This window comes from Amblyomma maculatum, chromosome 5 (genome assembly GCF_055883805.1).
Source record: "Amblyomma maculatum isolate TAMU_Amacu chromosome 5, ASM5588380v1, whole genome shotgun sequence".
NCBI lineage: Eukaryota > Metazoa > Arthropoda > Arachnida > Ixodida > Ixodidae > Amblyomma > Amblyomma maculatum.
Window position 1 is genome coordinate 142808050 of NC_139348.1, and position 18945 is coordinate 142826994.

Sequence of the window (18945 nt, forward strand, 5' to 3'; positions counted from 1 at the left end):
ACAATTAACGGCGCGCAGTAGAATGCTTCTCCCAACTAAACCGCGGTATCCTCGCAGCTCAAATTTCACACAGAAATAGCATTTTGTCGTTAGTATTTTTAATACCAAATTTGTAGAAGTCGGATGTTCCCATTTTGTGTGGCGGTGGCGATGCCGTTGCCATCGCTGGGACAGCGGTTCGTCGGAACGATCTCTACATCGCTCCTACCTGTCCCCTCCCCTCACAGCGCAGTTGACGTGTCCACGACATAACGCCTTTCCTTTCCTGTAAACCAATTTATTTGAACACAGGTCGAAATTTTCGGAGCCCTTCACTATAATGGAGTCTCGTCTCAATGTCACGCTATAATATTCTAGAGCACTGTATATCACACGCACAAGTGAATACACTGCGAATAGTAAAGCCCATGCTCTTAACTGTTCATGTTTCAGGTGGGCTTAGGCAAGTGAAGCAGTTGTTTCTGTCGATCCAGAAAATACTGATAGAGTGGTACTGCCAGCGATTTTTAAAGAGCTCTGGGCACCGCCGGTGGTACTACCTCCAGCTTTCAGTTTCGAAATCTACTTGGGATGTATCGCGGTATCGCCGTGATTCAACAAGCGGTTTCCGAATCGCCACTAGCATCGCTTACGGGCGCCGCCATCATTGGATTTCCATGTGCGCTGCTCCACAGGGGATTCTCGCGTGGTGAAACTGTTGCAATCTCGGCGAGAACACATCCCGAATTAAAGAGCTATGGCAGATGAAGCCGGTGACGGAGCGAACTCTGACTCCGACTTTGAAGATATGGAGGACGTGGATGCCGAAGACGACGATGAAATGTCGGACGGCGACGGTGACGCGGGCCCGAGAGCGGCGGCCGGAGGGACGGAGCGAAGAGTCTACGTGCCCGGGACTACGGCGACGAACGAGGACGGCGAGGAGCTCGAGTGTGATCAGTCGGCTTATGTCGTCTATCACCAAGCGACCACGGGTTTGTTTCAAGCATTCTTGTATCTTGCGAACGTTGTGGTGTGGGCAGGAGCTGTGAAATCGCGGCATATGCATGCGGCCGCGTTTACATTTAGTTGACGCCAAGAAAACATCCTGCCTTGCTCTTATGCTTTACGTGATTAAGGTTCTTTTTCCATGAAACCGAGTTAGGGCCAAACAGTGGTGCACAAGGTAGATGCTGAGCTGTCCAGGGGTGCTGCTGCCTTTAGGAAATAAAAACTGAAAAGAGCCTGACTCCAGACTGTGCATGCGTGCCACAGCGTGAACATGGCCGAAACGAAATTAGAATGTAAATATAATATTAAAAAAAAAGAGTCCTAACGGTAATTTTTGGTTTTATAATTTTACTTTTGCGCGCACCAAAATCTAATAAACCTTGGCTGCCGGATTCCCTGTTCTGAGGCAGGCAGCAGACCCGTTCATGAGTGATATACATTACATATCGGTTGATTTAAGAATGATAAGCATTAGCTAAAGAAAATGGGACGAATATACAACTAAAGTGAGAGTTTATCTGTAGTGTCCATACAGTTTGACAGTTGATAGGAAGCTGAGAAACACATCCGTGCAGCTTCTAAGCGCAAAATGATATAGCTTTGGATAGGCACACTACATCATGCCACTAATGGGCATCGAGTCTGATATGACTGGTAACGAAGAACTTGACGTCTCAGACTAGTGAAAAGCTATTTGTTGCTCCATCAAAAACTGAGATGTGTTTTTCAACATGTAAGCAACCTACTTGCCTTTTTTCTGCACAGTGTGAACTGCTGTAAATATGTTCGTCGAATTTATGGCCAATATTAGCATTGCTGGCCTATGAAATAGCTGATTGGCATTGTGATGCCTTAGATAATGCTGCTTGGAAATGATATTAATAGAATTGGTTTGGTACATTGTTTACACAGATATAACCGAAAGTTTAAGCAGCACAACATGCAAGTAAAAGAACTGTTTTGCTTAGTAATTTATGCCGCATTCATCAGTTTTCTGAGCCTGCTGAACAGGTTTCAGAGCATTTTCCCGCAAAGAATCATTTAGTTTTTCTGTCTGTTGAGCTTGCACTGAGCCCAGCCGTGATGGTTACATACTCTCGCATGATGTTTAGCTAGAGTTTTATTTGAAGGAGGCTCCAGTGGTTTATAATTTCTGTGCACTGATTTCGCTTGGCTCTGTAGCTGTTAGAGGAACACCGAAAACTATTCCAAATTGGCTTGCATTGGTAGGTAACTGTGTACTAGGGACAAAGAAGCTACATTAATCAAGACGGGGACATTTATGTTAGGGAATAACTAAAAACGGAATACAAGTTTCATTATCACTGGTCGTTTTCTCGAGCAAACTGCAGTTTGTAGACACGTTTTGTTTAACCTCATGAGACTGGACTACATTGTTATTCACCTGCAAACAGTTAACACGGAGTCATTTTCAGTCTCTGCTCTTTCTTTTTTCTTAACACTGAACACAAATTTTGTCATTGTACAAACATCAACAAAACTGGAGATTGGTTCAGAATTTATTTTTACTGATAATGGAAATTGGATGGTGTTGTCCACCGTGTCCTGTTGGAAATGAGGTAAATTGCATGCCAGAACCCTTCTCCCACCTCTTATCTTTGCATATCCTGTCTATGCGTCGTTTGTTGTGTATTATACAAGTAGACTTTTCTTGCAGTTGCTCCGTGCCTGAGTTTTGACATCATTCGGGACAACCTGGGCGATGACCGTGCAGATCGGTTCCCACTGACATGCTACCTCACAGCAGGAACCCAGGCCGAACGGTCACACTTGAATCACCTCATGGTGATGAAAATGAGGTGGGTGGGTTTCCATTTCTTTTCATTTTGGCTTGTATGGTACTTCTGAGATTCACATGTTTACTTGGGGTTAGTAGAATATGTCTTAGCATTAAAAAATGTCCCACTAGCTAAATTATGTCTAATTATTGGGCCCTCGGTGCTGTCTATAGAATGTAAACCTCTCACTCTGTTGCAAGTGCTACGGGAATTATTCTTTTGTTTCTTTTTCAGTTTTACCGTAGCATTTTTTTTAATAGAAAATGTGTCTCCGTGGATGTAGCTTGGCTTTTGGGAAAGGCATCTCCTTCTGGACCACAAGCTATGTTTGAGATATTGAACTATTGAAATGTACCCCTAAACAAGTTGCGCTACAGTCAGACCTTGGCATATTGATAGCATGCACTGTTAACTTGACCCGTCCTTGCAAAATTTACTTATACAAAGACGGCAGTTTTTAGGAAACATAACAGTAGTGATGTTTTTTTAATACTTCTCTATTGCAGCAGTCGTGATGCGACTGTCAGTAACATATGTGGCTTCCAAAGAGGTCAGCTCCCATACCTGACTGTCATGTAGCAGGGTTAAATTGTGTCAACTTATGTCTTTAGTCACTCTGATGGAGGTTGTGCATCATTTATATGGACAAGCACCTCAGGCATAATAATGTCAGGGCTTTCAGTGACATCTGCTTGTCGTCTTAATCTTTCCGGCACTACTCACCGTTTCTACTCGAAAGTTTTCCCCCTAAATAATCTGTGCAGGCTTGGCAAAAGCCATTTGTGGTCTTTCTTTCTTTGCATAAAACAGTCCTGTTAATTTTCGATGTGCATGTGCTTTGTTGGGTAAAAATTATTGCAGTGACTAGGAGGAAATTGTAGCACGCTTCTGCAAGGGAGAGAAAGAACTTAGGGGATGCCAAGTATCCTCAAGAGTTGATGTTGATGAAGAGTTGATGCTGTATCATGGCTGCGTTGACATTAGGCATTGTTGCTAACTAGTTGTCTAATTCCTAGCTGATTAATAGTCTTCACGGTGTTAATAAGTAGTAGTGTTAACTAATAGAGCAAAGTACTGTAACTTAGGGGAGCTGCTTAGTAGGGCTAGTTAGTGGCCTTAATTTTAACTAAGTGTTGCTCTACCCCAAAGTATGGCTGGTGCTTTTTCTTTGATAAATGGTGGTTCTATGAGGCCTCTCAACTATCGCAATGAATGAATGCTCCTTAGCGGTTAGCTGGGTTGAGATAGAGAGCGCACCGATTGCGAGTCAAAGGGCAGCAGTTTGGCTTTGCTTGCCCGCTGTTTTCTTTTCAGTTAAAACTTTTTTTTTCTTTTTTTTTTTTTTTATTGGAGTCACTTTGCAATGCTATTTGGCTCAGGTTGCAACTTTGTGGGTGACGTCGCAGTCCTGCAGGACCTCCTGCTAAAGCACCTGCTGACTCGGTTATGTCACACGATCTTGTGACATCACACACACCACTGTCCAATCCGCACTCAGCCATAACACCTGCTGTCTGCCAGCTTTTCAAGGAAGAACCTGATTGGTTGACAGGTTGATAGCATCACAAGGTCACATGATCTGGCCTAGTGTTGGTTGGTAGATGGGGTGTGTGACATCACAAGACCACGTCACATAGCCGAGTGTGCCAGTGTATTAAAGACTCAACATTCAACATGCTTGCTTTACCTCACCGCAACTTGCTGGCACTGTCCACTATCACGAGATTGTCAGATTGCAGTGTGACATCAAAACTGCCTCTTGAAGCGAACAGTGATAAAAACCAGTGAAATGATCACAACATATGATATCAGATTTCGGCTTTCTCAAAAGAAAATCTCTTACTTGTGTAATAATTAACTCTCTCCAAACCAAACTGGTGTCAACTTTTCGTGAAAAGGAGTGGGTTCAATACAGGAATGTGCTATGCGGTAAAGCAAGAAACACTGCATCAGGTTACATGATAAAATTGATGTGCTTGACAGCGTCAAGCACATTCTGTGAGTTTCACTATTTTGAGAAGTATTATTTGCTGCTCTCACTAGCTACTCTGAAAGTAAGCAACCCAATTACAAACTGAGGAGTGTTGATTTTGTCTGGAACAGATAACTGCCAGGTCAGAAGAACACGCCACGAGTTTGCTGTGTGATGTGAGATCATATACAGTGTGTGGCAAAAGTTTATGGCAGGAAAGTGCTTAAAAAAAGACGACTTGCAAAGCCCGGCTCACGCATTTGTCGGTTTATCCTGGAATCCAAGAGAGGAGGTGCTGAGAGAAGACCCGTTTACCGTATTTACTCGCATAATGCTCGCAGGTTTTTATGCGGAAAGTTGATGGGAAGTTGGTGCGATAATTATGCAAGGAAAAATTTCGAGCAAATGTTTTCGGGCGCTGAAAGCAAATTTAAATAGGGGGGAGTCTATATTCTTAGGCCAGCTATTGTAGATATAACCAAAATATTACTTTCAAGCAGAACTTATTGTTGTTATGAAAGTACAGGGTCACCAAAAGCACCAATTGCTAAAGCACCTTATTTGCCGCACGCACCTCATTATCACTCCCCGTGTTTCATGGTGTAATGTTCAAAGCAGACCGTACTGTTTTACTCTTGAATCGAGTCCGTGTCGACACTGCAATCACTGTCTCTAGTAACATACTACGCAGGACTCATTGACGGTGAAGTGCTTGCTGGCAGCGCAGTTGCCATGCATACTCGATAGTTTTCAGCTTAAAAGCAGCTGTATAGCTTGTGTACTGCCTCATCGCGATGTGACACCAAGAACTTCGTAGACATTGGAACAAAACAAGTAACACGAACGAAGGAACAAATTACGAGACATGGAGACGCCTTTCGAAATGGCGGAAGTGGAATGTAAACAACTACACCATAACAACAACAACTCAACGAGCATAACCTATGATGATGATGATATACTAGAGTACACTATCACCACCTTGTAGCGCATGCACACTAGGCCAGCTAGTTCTAGCAGCGCTCCAAAGATGGCGCTTGCTACTACTAGCAGACGACTCTCGCAGTGGTAATTTTGGTGGTGCGGTAAATTATGCGAGGAAAAACAATTTCCAATTTTTGACAGCTAAAGTGTGTGTGTGGGGGGGGGGGGGGGGGGGGGGGGTGCAAGGATTCGTCAGTGCAAGCATTATGCGAGTAAATAGCAGAGCGAGAAGAGGGTAGTCAAGTCACAGCAGTGAATACCGGAAAGCGCTTGCGCCGTCTTGCTCTACTGCCATCACTCGAGCAGCTGCTACTTCCACCTGCGGGTCTCTGAACGTGGACTGACATCACGGGCTGCGGTCGGCTCCATTTGGCTACTCTGTTCTGCGGAACGGTAAAGATAGGTTCAGGCCCCATCGCTCCGTAGAATGTCGAACAAGCCAGCCTGCGGAAAAAAATTGGATTCTGCGGCAAGCAGCGCGCTGAAAAATGTCTGGCGTTGTGCATTTTCCTGCTAGTGCAAGTGCGCCTTAACATTGTCACAAATGACTGCAACCTGGCTGGTATGAAAGGGCCTGCTTATTTCCTTTGCTGGTGTTCACACAGGAGGCTTGGTGTTCAGGCTGTGCTACAGTAAATTTATTCTCGAGCAAGCATGAACCCATAAAGCTTTAGGGGTGACTGCGCATGATTTCTTGAACAGCTATCCTGCAGCATGTCAGCTCTATTTATTGGTGACAGTAGGAGCAGTCACATCCTTTTTATTTTTTCGCATTTACGTGAGGGTGTTCACAGAATGTCATGCTTTGTATTATTGTTGTTTCTTTCTTTAAAACTTATTTTAACATGGCAATGTGGCACTAAAATGAGCATCTTTTGCCTTGCAGCAACATGAGTCGCAATAAAGAGGCGGCCCAGAAAGATGCGGGCGATGACGAAGACAGCTCGGACAGTGAAGATGAAGATGTCAAGCCAGAGTTGGAGACTGCATTGGTCCCCCACAATGGCTGCATCAATCGGGTCAGGGTATGTAGTGAGGCTTCTACATATCCTTTTTTTGATCTCTTGATCAAAACCACTTTCGGGGTTTGCAGTCACCGCTAGCCGTGGTGGCACAGAATAGGTAAAAACACAGCTTTGTGCGCCTCACCGCGGTGGTGGAGTAGTTAGGGCGCTCGACTCCTGTGCCCAAAGATGCGGGATCAATTCTGGCCTTGGCGGCTGCTTTTTGATGGAAGCGAAAAGTGGTCGAAATTTCCGGAGTTCTCTACTATGGCTTCCTCATAGCTCGAGTTGCTTTGGGACATTAGGCCCCACAAACCAAACCAAGCAGCTCTGTGCAGGCAGGTGCGATTCGCTAGGATTGCGGTTTTTTATCACTAACCTTAAGCCAAACTGTGCCGTGGCAGGAGCTGGTATGCCTTCTTTAGCACACTTGTTTTCCCTTGGAAATGCTTGTTAGCAGCCATTATGACTAAGATCTGTATTGCGTTACTTCCTTTGCGCCACAGCCACTTAAGTGGCTAGTGCAGTATGCCTAAATAATAAATGAAATAAAGGCACGTTTCATGCACTAGGGCTTCAGTTAAATGTTTATACTGTGGCTGAGTTGTCACTGTAGTACATAATTCGAGCTAGAACTGGTTTGCTTTTGCATAACACTTTTGTTGTCAAGAGCTGAAGAGGGTGAGTGTCTATGCAGATTGTTTTTGGTGAACTTGTCTTATTCTGTGCCCTCCCCTGTCTTCCCTTTCATAGCCTCTCTTCTGACTTTCACATATCCATTCTTGACCTAACGGAATAGCTGTGGTTAACATTGACAGTGCAACAACCAACAATCACAAAATTTCAAGAGTTCGGCGAGAAGATGAATACAGTAAAACATTGTTGATACATTTTTTTTTAAAATATGGGGTGGAAAAAAAAAACATATTATCTGGGAAAATATATGATTCTAACTGCCTGATTTTGACAACTTTGTATGTTAAATGAGGTGCAAAGGAGTCTAGAGTGGACACTTTCACTGCATAAAAGCGTAGATTAGCATTTCTTGAAATAAGGTATGAACAGCTCTTCTTTTAGTACTTGCTGAACTCGGGCCGTATTCGAGTAGTCCCAAGCACAGAAGAGATATAATAAATCCGGTTTGTAGACGGCAATGATGAGCCGGGATCGCTTCCTTGGTTGCTTCCAAATGCTCTGCCCCCTTACACCAGCGATATGTGGAAAAGCCATCGTAATGGCTTACATTTATTGCGTTTTTAACTCATGCTGCATCCCCACACCCGGCCCACCCGTATATAAGCGCATAGTTGTATAGTTCTGAAATGGTTCAACCTAAAGCACTGCAAAGAAGCCACTGCATTTTTTTTCCTCATGAGGGAACGGGCAAGTCATATGCTGGCTTGTTGGAGTCCTTTAATTGTTCGCCGCTTTGCACCTAGGCACTGCAGGAAAGCAGCCGCAGCAGGGGATCGCCCTTGTATAGTTTTTCATGTCGCGAGTTCCCAGGTTTTGGCCCCCTCACATGTTTGCACTTGTCCTGTTGATTGCCAGATGTATTATTGATGTGGTGATGTCCTGTTTCTGCTCCCGAAAAAACGGGGGTTATGGGCTGGTCATTCCGCCGCACTCCCGCCACATATGTCTGATGGCAAATGAATGATTATTATTATTATTATTATACGACCACAATTTGATTAAATTTTGAACGTAGTGACTGGGAAACCGTGTTATCCGGGAACATATTAACTGGTAGAAAAGTAGTGTGACTCTCAAGCAGGTTTTTTTGCTGCTCGCATTCTAGTGTATGAAACGGAAAGTCGTTATGAACCAGAAACGTATCAACGAGATTCTACTGTATTAGGAGCTGACCAAATAGATGTGGAATAATGGAAACAAGCTTAGGGACTATGCACTCAGGGTGCTTTGTGTAGTTTAATAGAACTGTCTAGGGACCGTGTCATTTTATTTGTCTGGTTTACCCATACCTAGTGCAGAGGTGATGTAGTACAGTACCTTTCTGCTCTACACATTTAGCACTGTCACTGTTGATGGATTTGAGTCATAGACGAGCACATTTTTATGAAATGAAAATGTAAGGTTAGACTAGCACACTTGCCTTCATCTGCTGCCTCCATCCAGTGAAGAGAATTAAGAGGTCAGTACTGAAGGTTGGGAGGGTTGGAGGTACGCAAAATATTTCCGTGCATCGGCTTAAGGGGCTTCCAATCCTCTGCTAATTTTATGAACCACTGTTTCGCGATATCTACCCAGGTTTCCCGAGTTGGCGACAAGACTCTGGCCGCGTCCTGGTCGGAAAACCGTCGCGTGTACCTGTGGGACCTGGAGCGGCCCCTATTTGTGCTTGACCATCCTTCAGCAATGTCAGCGTACGTGCGTAACCACGAGGCTCCTAAGCCCATCTTCAACTTCGGAGGCCACCTCTCCGAGGGCTACGCTGTCGATTGGTCGCCCACCAAGCCCGGTAGGTGGTACTATTGTCGCATCCTGGTGCAAGTCTTTCTCCTCTTCTTTTTAATGCGATAGCATCAGTGTTGCCATCACACCAGGAACCTTGCCTTTTAAGCAATGAAATTATTTGATTGGTTGAGGGAGGTCATGGGATCTTGTGAAGTTATCACCCTGTCAACCACTCAGTGGTCAGGTAACCAGGTTGGGTGAGCTGGTCGCTGAATGCTGATTTGTCGGGAAGGTGTGTGACATCACGGGCCCACTTGACATGGTCAAGCAGTGATTGGTCGCTGACGTGTGTAATATCATGAGGCCATGTGACATGGCTAAGTTCGCAGATGCTGAGAGTGCTGGTGATAGGTTCAATTGGCAACCTGCTATAAGCGTTAAAAAAGTTGATACACAGTTGCCGACCGTTTTTTCGGGCACAGCGGGATGCGGAAAATGGTCCGAATAATCAAGCAGTCCGAAAAATCCGTGACCTTGAAAAAAAATCACTTTTCTGCGAGAAATGAGCTTTACAAGTCACGAACTTCGCCACTCGCCATGTTTCGTTTATATGTATATGTTGATAACAGGGAGTTATAGGATAGCATGATCTGCTGCTGTGATCAGCTTCCGCGCGCCGCCCATGCGCACATGCCAGTGCGATCCGGACACAGCTGTAGGTGATGCTCATGCCGTGAACAAACGCACTCTTCGCGTGAAGCAGTAACATTCAGTTTTCGTTTCCATGGTTAATGATGGTAGCAAAGACGGCGAGATAGAACTCACTGGAAAAAAAATGAGTGGAACGAGAGCCTACGTGAATGCACTGACCCCCCCTTCCCCATTTCTGCTTTCCCTCGCGGGCGGCGTCAGAGTGCGCCACAGTGGACGGTGGTCACGCTCCATTTTTCCGTCCGAATGCGCGCTCTAGGCTACTGCAATGACAAGGCCGAGCATTCCCTTATTGTTGCTGTCTCCAATGGCAACAATGCACAGAGGGCCAAGGTAGTCCATCCGAATCACTCGCTTCGCCTAAGCTTTCATGATCTTGCAAAACTGGGTTATTGGCAACAACAATGTCCGCTCGCGTCTATTTCATGCCGAATAAAAAAAAGCCTTCAGCCAAAAAACAATCTGCACGGTATTGCTGGCGCCAAATTTGGTCCGAAAAATCATACTTTTGGACACCATAGGGCCCTGTAAATTGGTCGTGAAAATGTACACGTTCCTATGGGGCACACGACGGTTCCTGAATGAAGTCTGAATTATTGGAGTCCGAAGAATCGATTGGCTACTGTACAGTTAAAAATCAAGACTGGCAATCTGATCATATCGGGCTGCAATGAGAGAAACCTGTAGCTGCAGCATTTCTTATGCTGCTATTCCACTCAGAAGGTGACTTAGGCATCCCTATAATTGTAACTCACGTTCATCACTGTCAGCAGCCAGTCTATGCCCAATGCAGGGCAGATTCTCATATTCCATATCCCACCAATAATCTGTAGCTTCGGCATAGCAACAATCGTATATTGGATATTGCAAAGCCACGTTTCTTTGACGTAATGATGTATCTGGTGCCCGCTGAAAACGTAGTATACCCTAAAACTGGTTTACGCTATGAGGAACTAGATTGAGGGTTCCCATATTGTGTTTCTTGGAGTGCGCTGTAGGTAGCCCAGGCAGCTAGATTCGTGCATGCCTAAGCGACTTCCTTTTCCTGACTCAATTTATTTTTTGGACGAACTGCACAGCAATTGCTTGTAGCAGACTGTTTCACTCTACAGCCGGTTACTATAAATTGGGCATTTTTTGATGGTCACCCACCCGAAGGCTTCATATTTCGCTCATACTAGGCAGGAAACGACGGAAGGCATGAAATGCTGTTCCTCGGCACCTTTTGAGGGGGCGTTGGATTTCCCCGAGGTTTGAAGGATTGAGCGCCCCTTAATATATTTTTTTTCTTTGTTACAGTGATTAAGGAATGGCTTCAATAACCAGGCTGTTTAGCTTTTCACTCTATCATCAGCATCATCATCATCAGCCTGACTATACCCACTGCAGGGCGAAGGTCTCTCCCATATTTCTCCAATTAACCCGGTTCTGTGCTAGCTGCATCCACTTGACCCCTGCAAACTTCTTAAACTCTTCTCACTCTATTGTTATCCACAAACCATAGAAGCTCGTCTGCCCTATAATTTCCAAAAAGGTGAGGAGAGTGTGAAGGTACTGAAGGTAGAAAGATATGTCAGATAGGCCAGATTGCTGACGCTTTTGAAGGCGCAGACTTTATTAAAAATGTTCAGGCCACCATGCTTGCTTGTGAGCTCTAAAGCATGACTTGTTTCACATTGCTGGGGCTTCAAGGCTTTTAATGGTGCAAGGAGCGATTGCCTTCACTTTGTCAGGATAGTTGAGTTCTTGAGGGAACCCTCCACAGAGTGGCTTTGCAGAGATCCCTGTTTCCCTGTTTTCTGTATACGTTTTTGACGAAGGGTATGGTGTTCCTGGTCAGGCTCCTTTGAGGGTTTCCAGCGTGGAATGCAATGCCAATATTGCAGGTGTGCTGGCAACTGGCGACTGCCTCAAGAGCATTCACCTGTGGAAGCCACAGGAAAGTAGCTGGCACGTCGACCAGCGTCCGTACACAGCCCACACGGCCTCGGTGGAGGACATCCAGTGGTCGCCAAATGAAGCCACGGTGAGTGTCCCACTGTACTATACATTTCAGGCCCTTCCGCCTTGCTTTGTGTACATATATTTTCGTTGGGCTGTCGCAGTGTTTTCCATTAGCTGGTCGTTGGTGCTCAGCATGAGTAAACCTTCGTGGGCGCATTATTCTAAGCCTTGATGTAGCTGGCGGGCACAGCACATGCGTGAACACCATCTCGTTGTCCTGGTTTGTTAGGACTCATTGTTATGCTGAAACTTATTGGGGTGCACAGCCATTTGTAGACGAAAATGGACAGTGACAACCCCGAAGCGTCGTGCCCAAGTGCTTCCAAGCTTTGTGGGAGGATGTCAGCATTTGTAGTCATTGCTGGCGCTGTAATATAACAATTTACTTATTTATTTATCCACTGTGCCCATGAACAGCATATGCCTTATGGTACACAACACAACATACACTCAAAACATTTAATTCACTCAGAGTGGGTGCAAAAATGTCAGCAACATTATCGTAAATTTGGTTAGCTAAACCTTTATACAACAATTGTACTGGTATCACCGGGTTAGTCCGACAGTCGAAAAAACATAAAAACATAAAAATCATTATGGTAGCGAAGCCTTTTTTTGTTGGCGCATTGAATGAAACAACTTTGCTTGGAGGAGAAGCAGCAAAGGCATTGTGGCACATGCAACTGCGCTTCCAAAGTTGTGTTTCCTGAACAGAGTTAGTTTGTACTATAGAAATGTTGATAGTGGAGGGTTTATACCTCACATTTTAAGTCTTATTTTTCATTGCAGGCAAACAGATGTACCTAAGACCTGTAGCATTCATTTCTTTTTCTTCATTTCCGCAAAATGCAGACTGTAGTGTGTGCCAGGAATAAACAGCGACTGACAAAAGCTTCATTTATACACAAACATCTGGCTTGATTTGACAGCTTTTTCTAGGTCACCCTGAGGTTTAGTGCAGCGGCAGCCTCATAAGCTGTGAACTTGTGCAGTAGAACACATTTTTCATGCGACTGAAGAAAACCAAAACTGCGTACGAGCCGGGAAATATGACAAGTTAATGTATGACTGAGGTGGCAAACTGAGCGAGCATTTACTGCAGTGCTCCTGTTCGCACCAACCATAAAAGGGGGTGGGCTGCAGAATGTGTTGATATTATTTGAAAGCAACCAGTTCAGAAATAAATGCGACATCACTGAATGCAGCAAAGCCAAGTACGTATTAATGGGGTTTAGCTGTATTTGTACCTTGGTTCCGAATAATGCGAGATCCGTTGCAAAGCCTGTGGACCTAAAGGGAAAAAGTTCACTTTATAATATTCATGTAAATGTAGTAATTACCTGGGCCCGCATTATCAGAGACCACTTCTTTCCAAAAGTTCTCAGAATTCCTGCTATTATTTATTATTTTCCTTGGCAAAGTGAAACGCACGAAAATAAGCTGAAGATAAGAAGGTGGTGCTCGAAGCAAAGATCATTGGTGGGAAAATGGACACTTGGTTTTTGTTTCAGGTGATGGCCTCGTGTTCGGTGGACAAGTCCATCAGGATCTGGGACGTGCGAGCAGCACCCCACAAGGCGTGCATGCTCACAGCCGCCGATGCCCACGACGCTGATGTCAACGTCATCAGCTGGAACCGGCGGGAGCCTTTTCTCCTGTCTGGAGGGGATGACGGTGCCATTAAGGTTTGGGACCTGCGAACTTTCCAGGTTTGTTTCCACTTTTTTTCTGCCTCTACAGTAAAATTTCATTGCTTGGAACTTTGCAAAAACAGAAATAAAGTTATTTATTGCATGGACCTGAAAAACTGGCAAGAACCACTTGCATTATAGCACATTTATTTTTCGAAAGAATTGCTTGCCGCCCTTTTCGAGAAGAGCAACGTGACGGTATCATTTGTTGCCTGGCTGATGCCAACCCATAGCCGGCACGAAGCTCATAAAAGTGAAACTGAAAGTAACTAAACCTGTTCTCGAAAAAGGCCATACATTTTTGCCATGCCCGTCATTGATGCACATCAAAAGTTGGTATTCAACTGCTCAGCATTGAGTTCAGGTTGGGGAGTGTTATTTCGATGATTGCTTACTGTGACAGTCGTACCTGAATGTGGCCTGCCAACCAGTGCAAGACCCATAGCCGGTTGCTGCCAAATCTGCCAGCCCCTACCCCCTCTGGCATCTCCAATCGCTGCACTTTTTATGGTGCCGGATGGTTTTGCTCATTCTTCCGATGTTTTACCTGGTTTTATCTTCTTTCCCCATTTTGGAGGTGACGCGGCCCTGTGACCATGCCACCGTACGGAGGGGGGGGGGGGGTCACTTTTTTGGTCAGGTGCTCGGTGCCAGGCCGCCCAGATGCAGTGGCATATAGATGAATTATCCGGAGTTAAACTGACTTGTGTCTGAATTGATACATATACTCCTTTGGTGTTATCTAGACTAAGTAGTATACTGTAAAACCCAGTTAATACGTAGTTGGCGGGGACGCGGCAAAAGTATGTACTATCCGGCAGTACATTTTAACCGATTACAACAAACCGTAGTTTAATAGTCTTATCTCTGTCTTTTATGCACGGTAGAGCGGACGTCCCGTTGCAACCTTCAAGCACCACCTAGCTCCGATCACGTCCGTCGAGTGGCACCCAACGGACAGCACTGTCTTCTGTGCCAGTGGCAGTGACGACCAGTTAACCCTGTGGGACCTTGCTGTCGAGCGTGACCGTGACGCTGAAGGTGCCGCAGGGGATGAGGAAGGTGATGAGGCACTGCAGGGTCTGCCTCCGCAACTCCTCTTCATCCACCAGGGACAGAAGGACATCAAGGAAGCACACTGGCATCTGCAGATGCCTGGATTGATTCTGAGCACAGCACAGAATGGGTTCAACGTGTTCCGGACTATCAGTGTCTGAAATGGCTTCAATGAGATGTCTTCTGAGCTGGCTCACAGGAACAAAGCAAATGTGGTTTCATGCTCAAGATGGCAGTATGATCATGGACGTCTGGATGTGTGTGGATAGCATGGTGATGTTATACATCTGTCTGCAGTGCACATAGTTTACATGTTTACTTGTCAAGGGGGCATGAAAGCTGTGTGAAAGTAGTTGCACATCTCATTACAATGAATCTAGCTTATACTCTCTTTGGCCTTTGTGAACATGTAAACCTTGTCAGGTAAACCTTGTAAACATGGTTAAATCTGGTTACACTGAGTTTGACTAAATATTGCTGGTCATGTGAACGTGTAAGCCAGGTGCACTTGTTATATGTTATATAACAAGGTTATATATGGTTAAATTAACACTGTTTGCATTTTCACTGCTTATGGGAAAATGTAACTTGAGTTCACATGCTGCGATCATGTTATGGTGAATTCCAATCACAGAGCCGGAGCAGTCCACACGCTCCCCGAGTGCTTGAACTGACGCAGAGCATGACTCCCAATTCTGCGTTTGAGGCACTTGCGCTGTGGCTAGAGCAAGTAGGTGGCGTTCCTCCACCATTGCGAACTGACGGAGGAAGTATAGTAATAATAAAAGAAATTAAATGTTCACAGGAAAGGGAAGGCGCAGTATCTGTCACACTTTCTCCGTGGACCCAAAGGGAGCAGAGGTGGGAGTGTGAGCGAAGAGAAAGAAGTGCCGAAGTGGAGGGCCACGGAGTAATTTCGAACACCTGGGGATCTTTAACGTGCGCTGGCATCGCATAGCACACAGATGCCTCTTCGTTTCGCCTCCATTGAAACGCAGCTGCAGGAAGTATCCATCATTCCTTGCGGCTTTCGTCACCTGGTGTGCCTATCGTCTGTCTTCAAACCTCTAAAGGGTCTACATTGCCTACTTCTTTAGATGGCGTTGACATCAACAGTTTTCGAGATGCTTTCATTCATGTCCGCACAGACGAGCGCGAGTGCACACTGTAAGAGTTCTTCGTCACTTTTTTGAGTAAAACAGAGTTGCAGTTTGGCAGGTTTTGCACATAGTCGAATAGTTGTTTTGGGGCAGAGGTCTTTGAAAAAGCCAATAGATACAAGCGCTGCTTTTTGACTCTTTCTCCTCAGGAGTAAGTGCTAGTTCGCAGCTGGACTTGCACCCATAGCGGCGGCAAGCACTTACCGCCTGCATACCGTATAGTCTGCTAACGAGCGGAGAGGGCGGAGCCGGCGCGGCCGAGAAAACTGGTTGCCGGCAATCGAGGGCATCACCGAAGGGATACATTACGCAAATATCCGGCAGGTTCTGCCGATTTCGGCGGAGCTTTTTTGACTGCTCTACGAAGCAATCTTGGCTCGGCGATTGCTCCTTATCCGGGTTTGGAACACGTGATCCATGTTCCGGATCTGCGTTTGGAATACAGCTGCTCTGAAAAGAGCAGAAAATGTTGCGCTTAGAGTACTCCCAAGTCTGTGGTTGGAATTCACCTGGTCTTGTGACTATGGTTGTGTAGCTGGTTCCGCTGACCGGGGCTTACCCATGCAGTTCACCAGACCGAGGTTGCAACCTTCGTGATGGCTGCATGGGGGTGAACTTTTTTTGCGAGGTTGCTTTTCTGAACGGAGTGCATTGCGTTTGTGGTTCAGATGAGTTCGCCACACCTGGTTTGTTTCACTGAAAGACACAGAGGAGGTTTTTTTAATTTAACATTGATGTTAAATTTCAAAGTTTTATTAGAAGTCTTGGAATACTCTCTTCTTGGAAGAGCTGTTCTGGCGTAAGTTGAATGGGCAGAACTGCTGAGGGTGAAATGCATCCCTTGTGCTTGTCTCTGTGTACTCAGGAGAGCTTCAGACAGCAACTGGAGAGTGCTGTGTTACTATGATTATTTGATTGTGCTTACTGGTTTGTATAGTAATTACTAGTAAGGACGGCACGAAAAGTGTGGGCATGTGTTTATGGGCAATGTCAAGGGACGGTCTATGTCTTGACTGTTCTGTGTTGTGTGTCCTTGCCTCTGTCATGCTGTGCTTACCACTGTTTGCTGATGTGCTATGGCTTAGCATTCTCCCTTCACTGTTTGCTGCTGGTGTTTTTAATGAGCAATCGTGTGTTTGACACCCCCGTCTTTACTCTGGCAGACCTATTCACTTGCGGCGTTGCTTTGAAGTGGTTCAAAAGACAAGTTGTGTGCCGTTATGGAGCAGGATACTTCGATGACAGATTTGAAGTGAGATGATGCACTAGCTGCGGTCATCATGTCAGTGCTGTGAATTTTGTTTGTGTACTCGCATGCATTTGACCGCTGAAGGTGTTTACTCACTGCTCCCGTTACATGGTTTGAAGAACCCTTTAAAAGTTTTGGTGGCTTGTTTGAAGGTCTTTTGGGGAGTTTTGAACGTCCCGTTAAGGGTAATGAGACTGTGTTCTCATCCGTGGGACCAACGTGAGGGTCAGCAAGGTAGTCATCTAGAGCAGCAGAGTTGCCTCATGAAATTCAGTTTCCTTTGTCAAACCCCATAGCAACAGTCATTAGCGAATGCTAATTAATCCCGCTACTGGACTAGCGCATGTGCCATTAATCTTTATTCACTGCTTTCCCATACCACTCCAAACATGCCTCTCTTTCTTGCAAATTTTACACTTTCATCACCTGGTTTCTTTCCAAATCTTAGTGCACTCTCCTTTCTTTCATGGCCTCTCTGTTGCCCTGACATACTGCTTCCTATTAGTTTCTCTTACTGGGTATTCACTCAAACCTTCAGTGCATGGTAGCCTCCACGAATGAACACAACTTAAGTTAACGACACCGGAGTGGCTGTGGTAGGTGAGTCTTCATTTTAAATTTTATTTCAAACACATGCTTCTGTTACTGCATCTGTACGGTGCAGACTTTGCCAAGCCTAAAAAGGCCGAGAGGCTTGCTTCTAAACCAAGTAGCGAACATTTCATAGTAGTCCTAACTTTTGGAGGGCTGAATGTTCCTTCATGAGGTTAGGCATGCTGCAACTTCATAATGGTAAGTTACACGGCATGCTCCACAAGCAAATTCCTTTGACACTTGAATCAACATCCCTGGAAGGTATTGTTCTGAATTGCGGCCCTTGGTTCGAGTATGTGTACTAGGCACGAAGTGTGCCTTTGGCTGGATGCCTTGGAAGAGTGGTCTTTGTCATTGTGCATATGCTTCACTTATCCCCTTATTGCAGAAGTGCTGTTCTTTGTTGTCATGTATCATATTTATCTGTTTACCATTGTTGTACACATGTGGCTGGAGTGGCGAGGAAAGAAAACATTGGTTGCGGAGAGCACTGCTTGGAATGATGTTCCTACGTCACTGAGTGAATGGCGGTGTTAAGTAAGAAATAAATTGTCCTCCACGGGATAAAGACAATAAGAAATTGTCCTTTGCACAAGAAGCATGCTGGAACATACTGTGCTGCCTCTAGTGTCTCCTATAGCCTAAATGCAACTTCTAGACATTAAACATTGCATAACCAACCTAGCCTAACCATAGCCATCCACCTTTATTAAAAAGGGGCACTGTGGTGCAATCACTAACCTGTCCACCTGTCAGTTTTGAAGCATGCATTAATTGTGGCTCTTAGCTCTGCTGCCACCTTTGCGATGCTGTTTAAATGCCATTTAGAATTGCTTAGAGATGCAGTTTCTTCTCATGTTCTATGACATCGTCACAATAACCCATTTCCTGAATCGACCTAGCAGGTGGTCGTTAGCTTTGCAATGTTTCGAACATAAACATGAAAGTGGCCTTGGTAGTTGTCAGCCATTACAAGACTAATGTGGGTGGTGACGCAGAGAGTAGAATGTCTACAATCTTCCTGCCTGAAGCTTGTGGTACTGGTATGTCTGCAAGGTCAGTATATATAGTCTTCAGCCTCTGCTGAAGAGCACCCTGCTGGGAGAAAGTTTTCTGATTTTTATTAGGAGCATGCCAAGCCTGCAGCGTGAAAATTGTGATTCCCAAAATTTTTTCCAGGATTTCCGCTGGATTTCCACTTCTTTCAGCACTGCTTCATCAGGGTCTGATACTTTTTACCCATTGTTCTCATAACTGTTAACAAATTAGCATATTAAACTGCAACACAGGTGAATGAGATCCATTTTAATCCT

The 18945-nt window shown here is 45.1% G+C and overlaps 1 protein-coding gene across 1 annotated transcript; it reads left to right on the forward strand.

The window, feature by feature from the left end:
* Positions 1-618: 618 nt before the first annotated feature.
* On the forward strand, positions 619-18212 carry l(2)09851 (WD repeat-containing protein 1 l(2)09851). The gene is made up of 7 exons (XM_084604568.1): positions 619-974; positions 2669-2810; positions 6632-6770; positions 9021-9231; positions 11765-11904; positions 13394-13591; positions 14461-18212. Exons 1-7 carry the CDS (start codon positions 737-739, stop codon positions 14788-14790), a joined length of 1398 nt encoding a protein of 465 aa, XP_084460694.1. The 5' UTR covers positions 619-736; the 3' UTR covers positions 14791-18212.
* Positions 18213-18945: the final 733 nt, after the last annotated feature.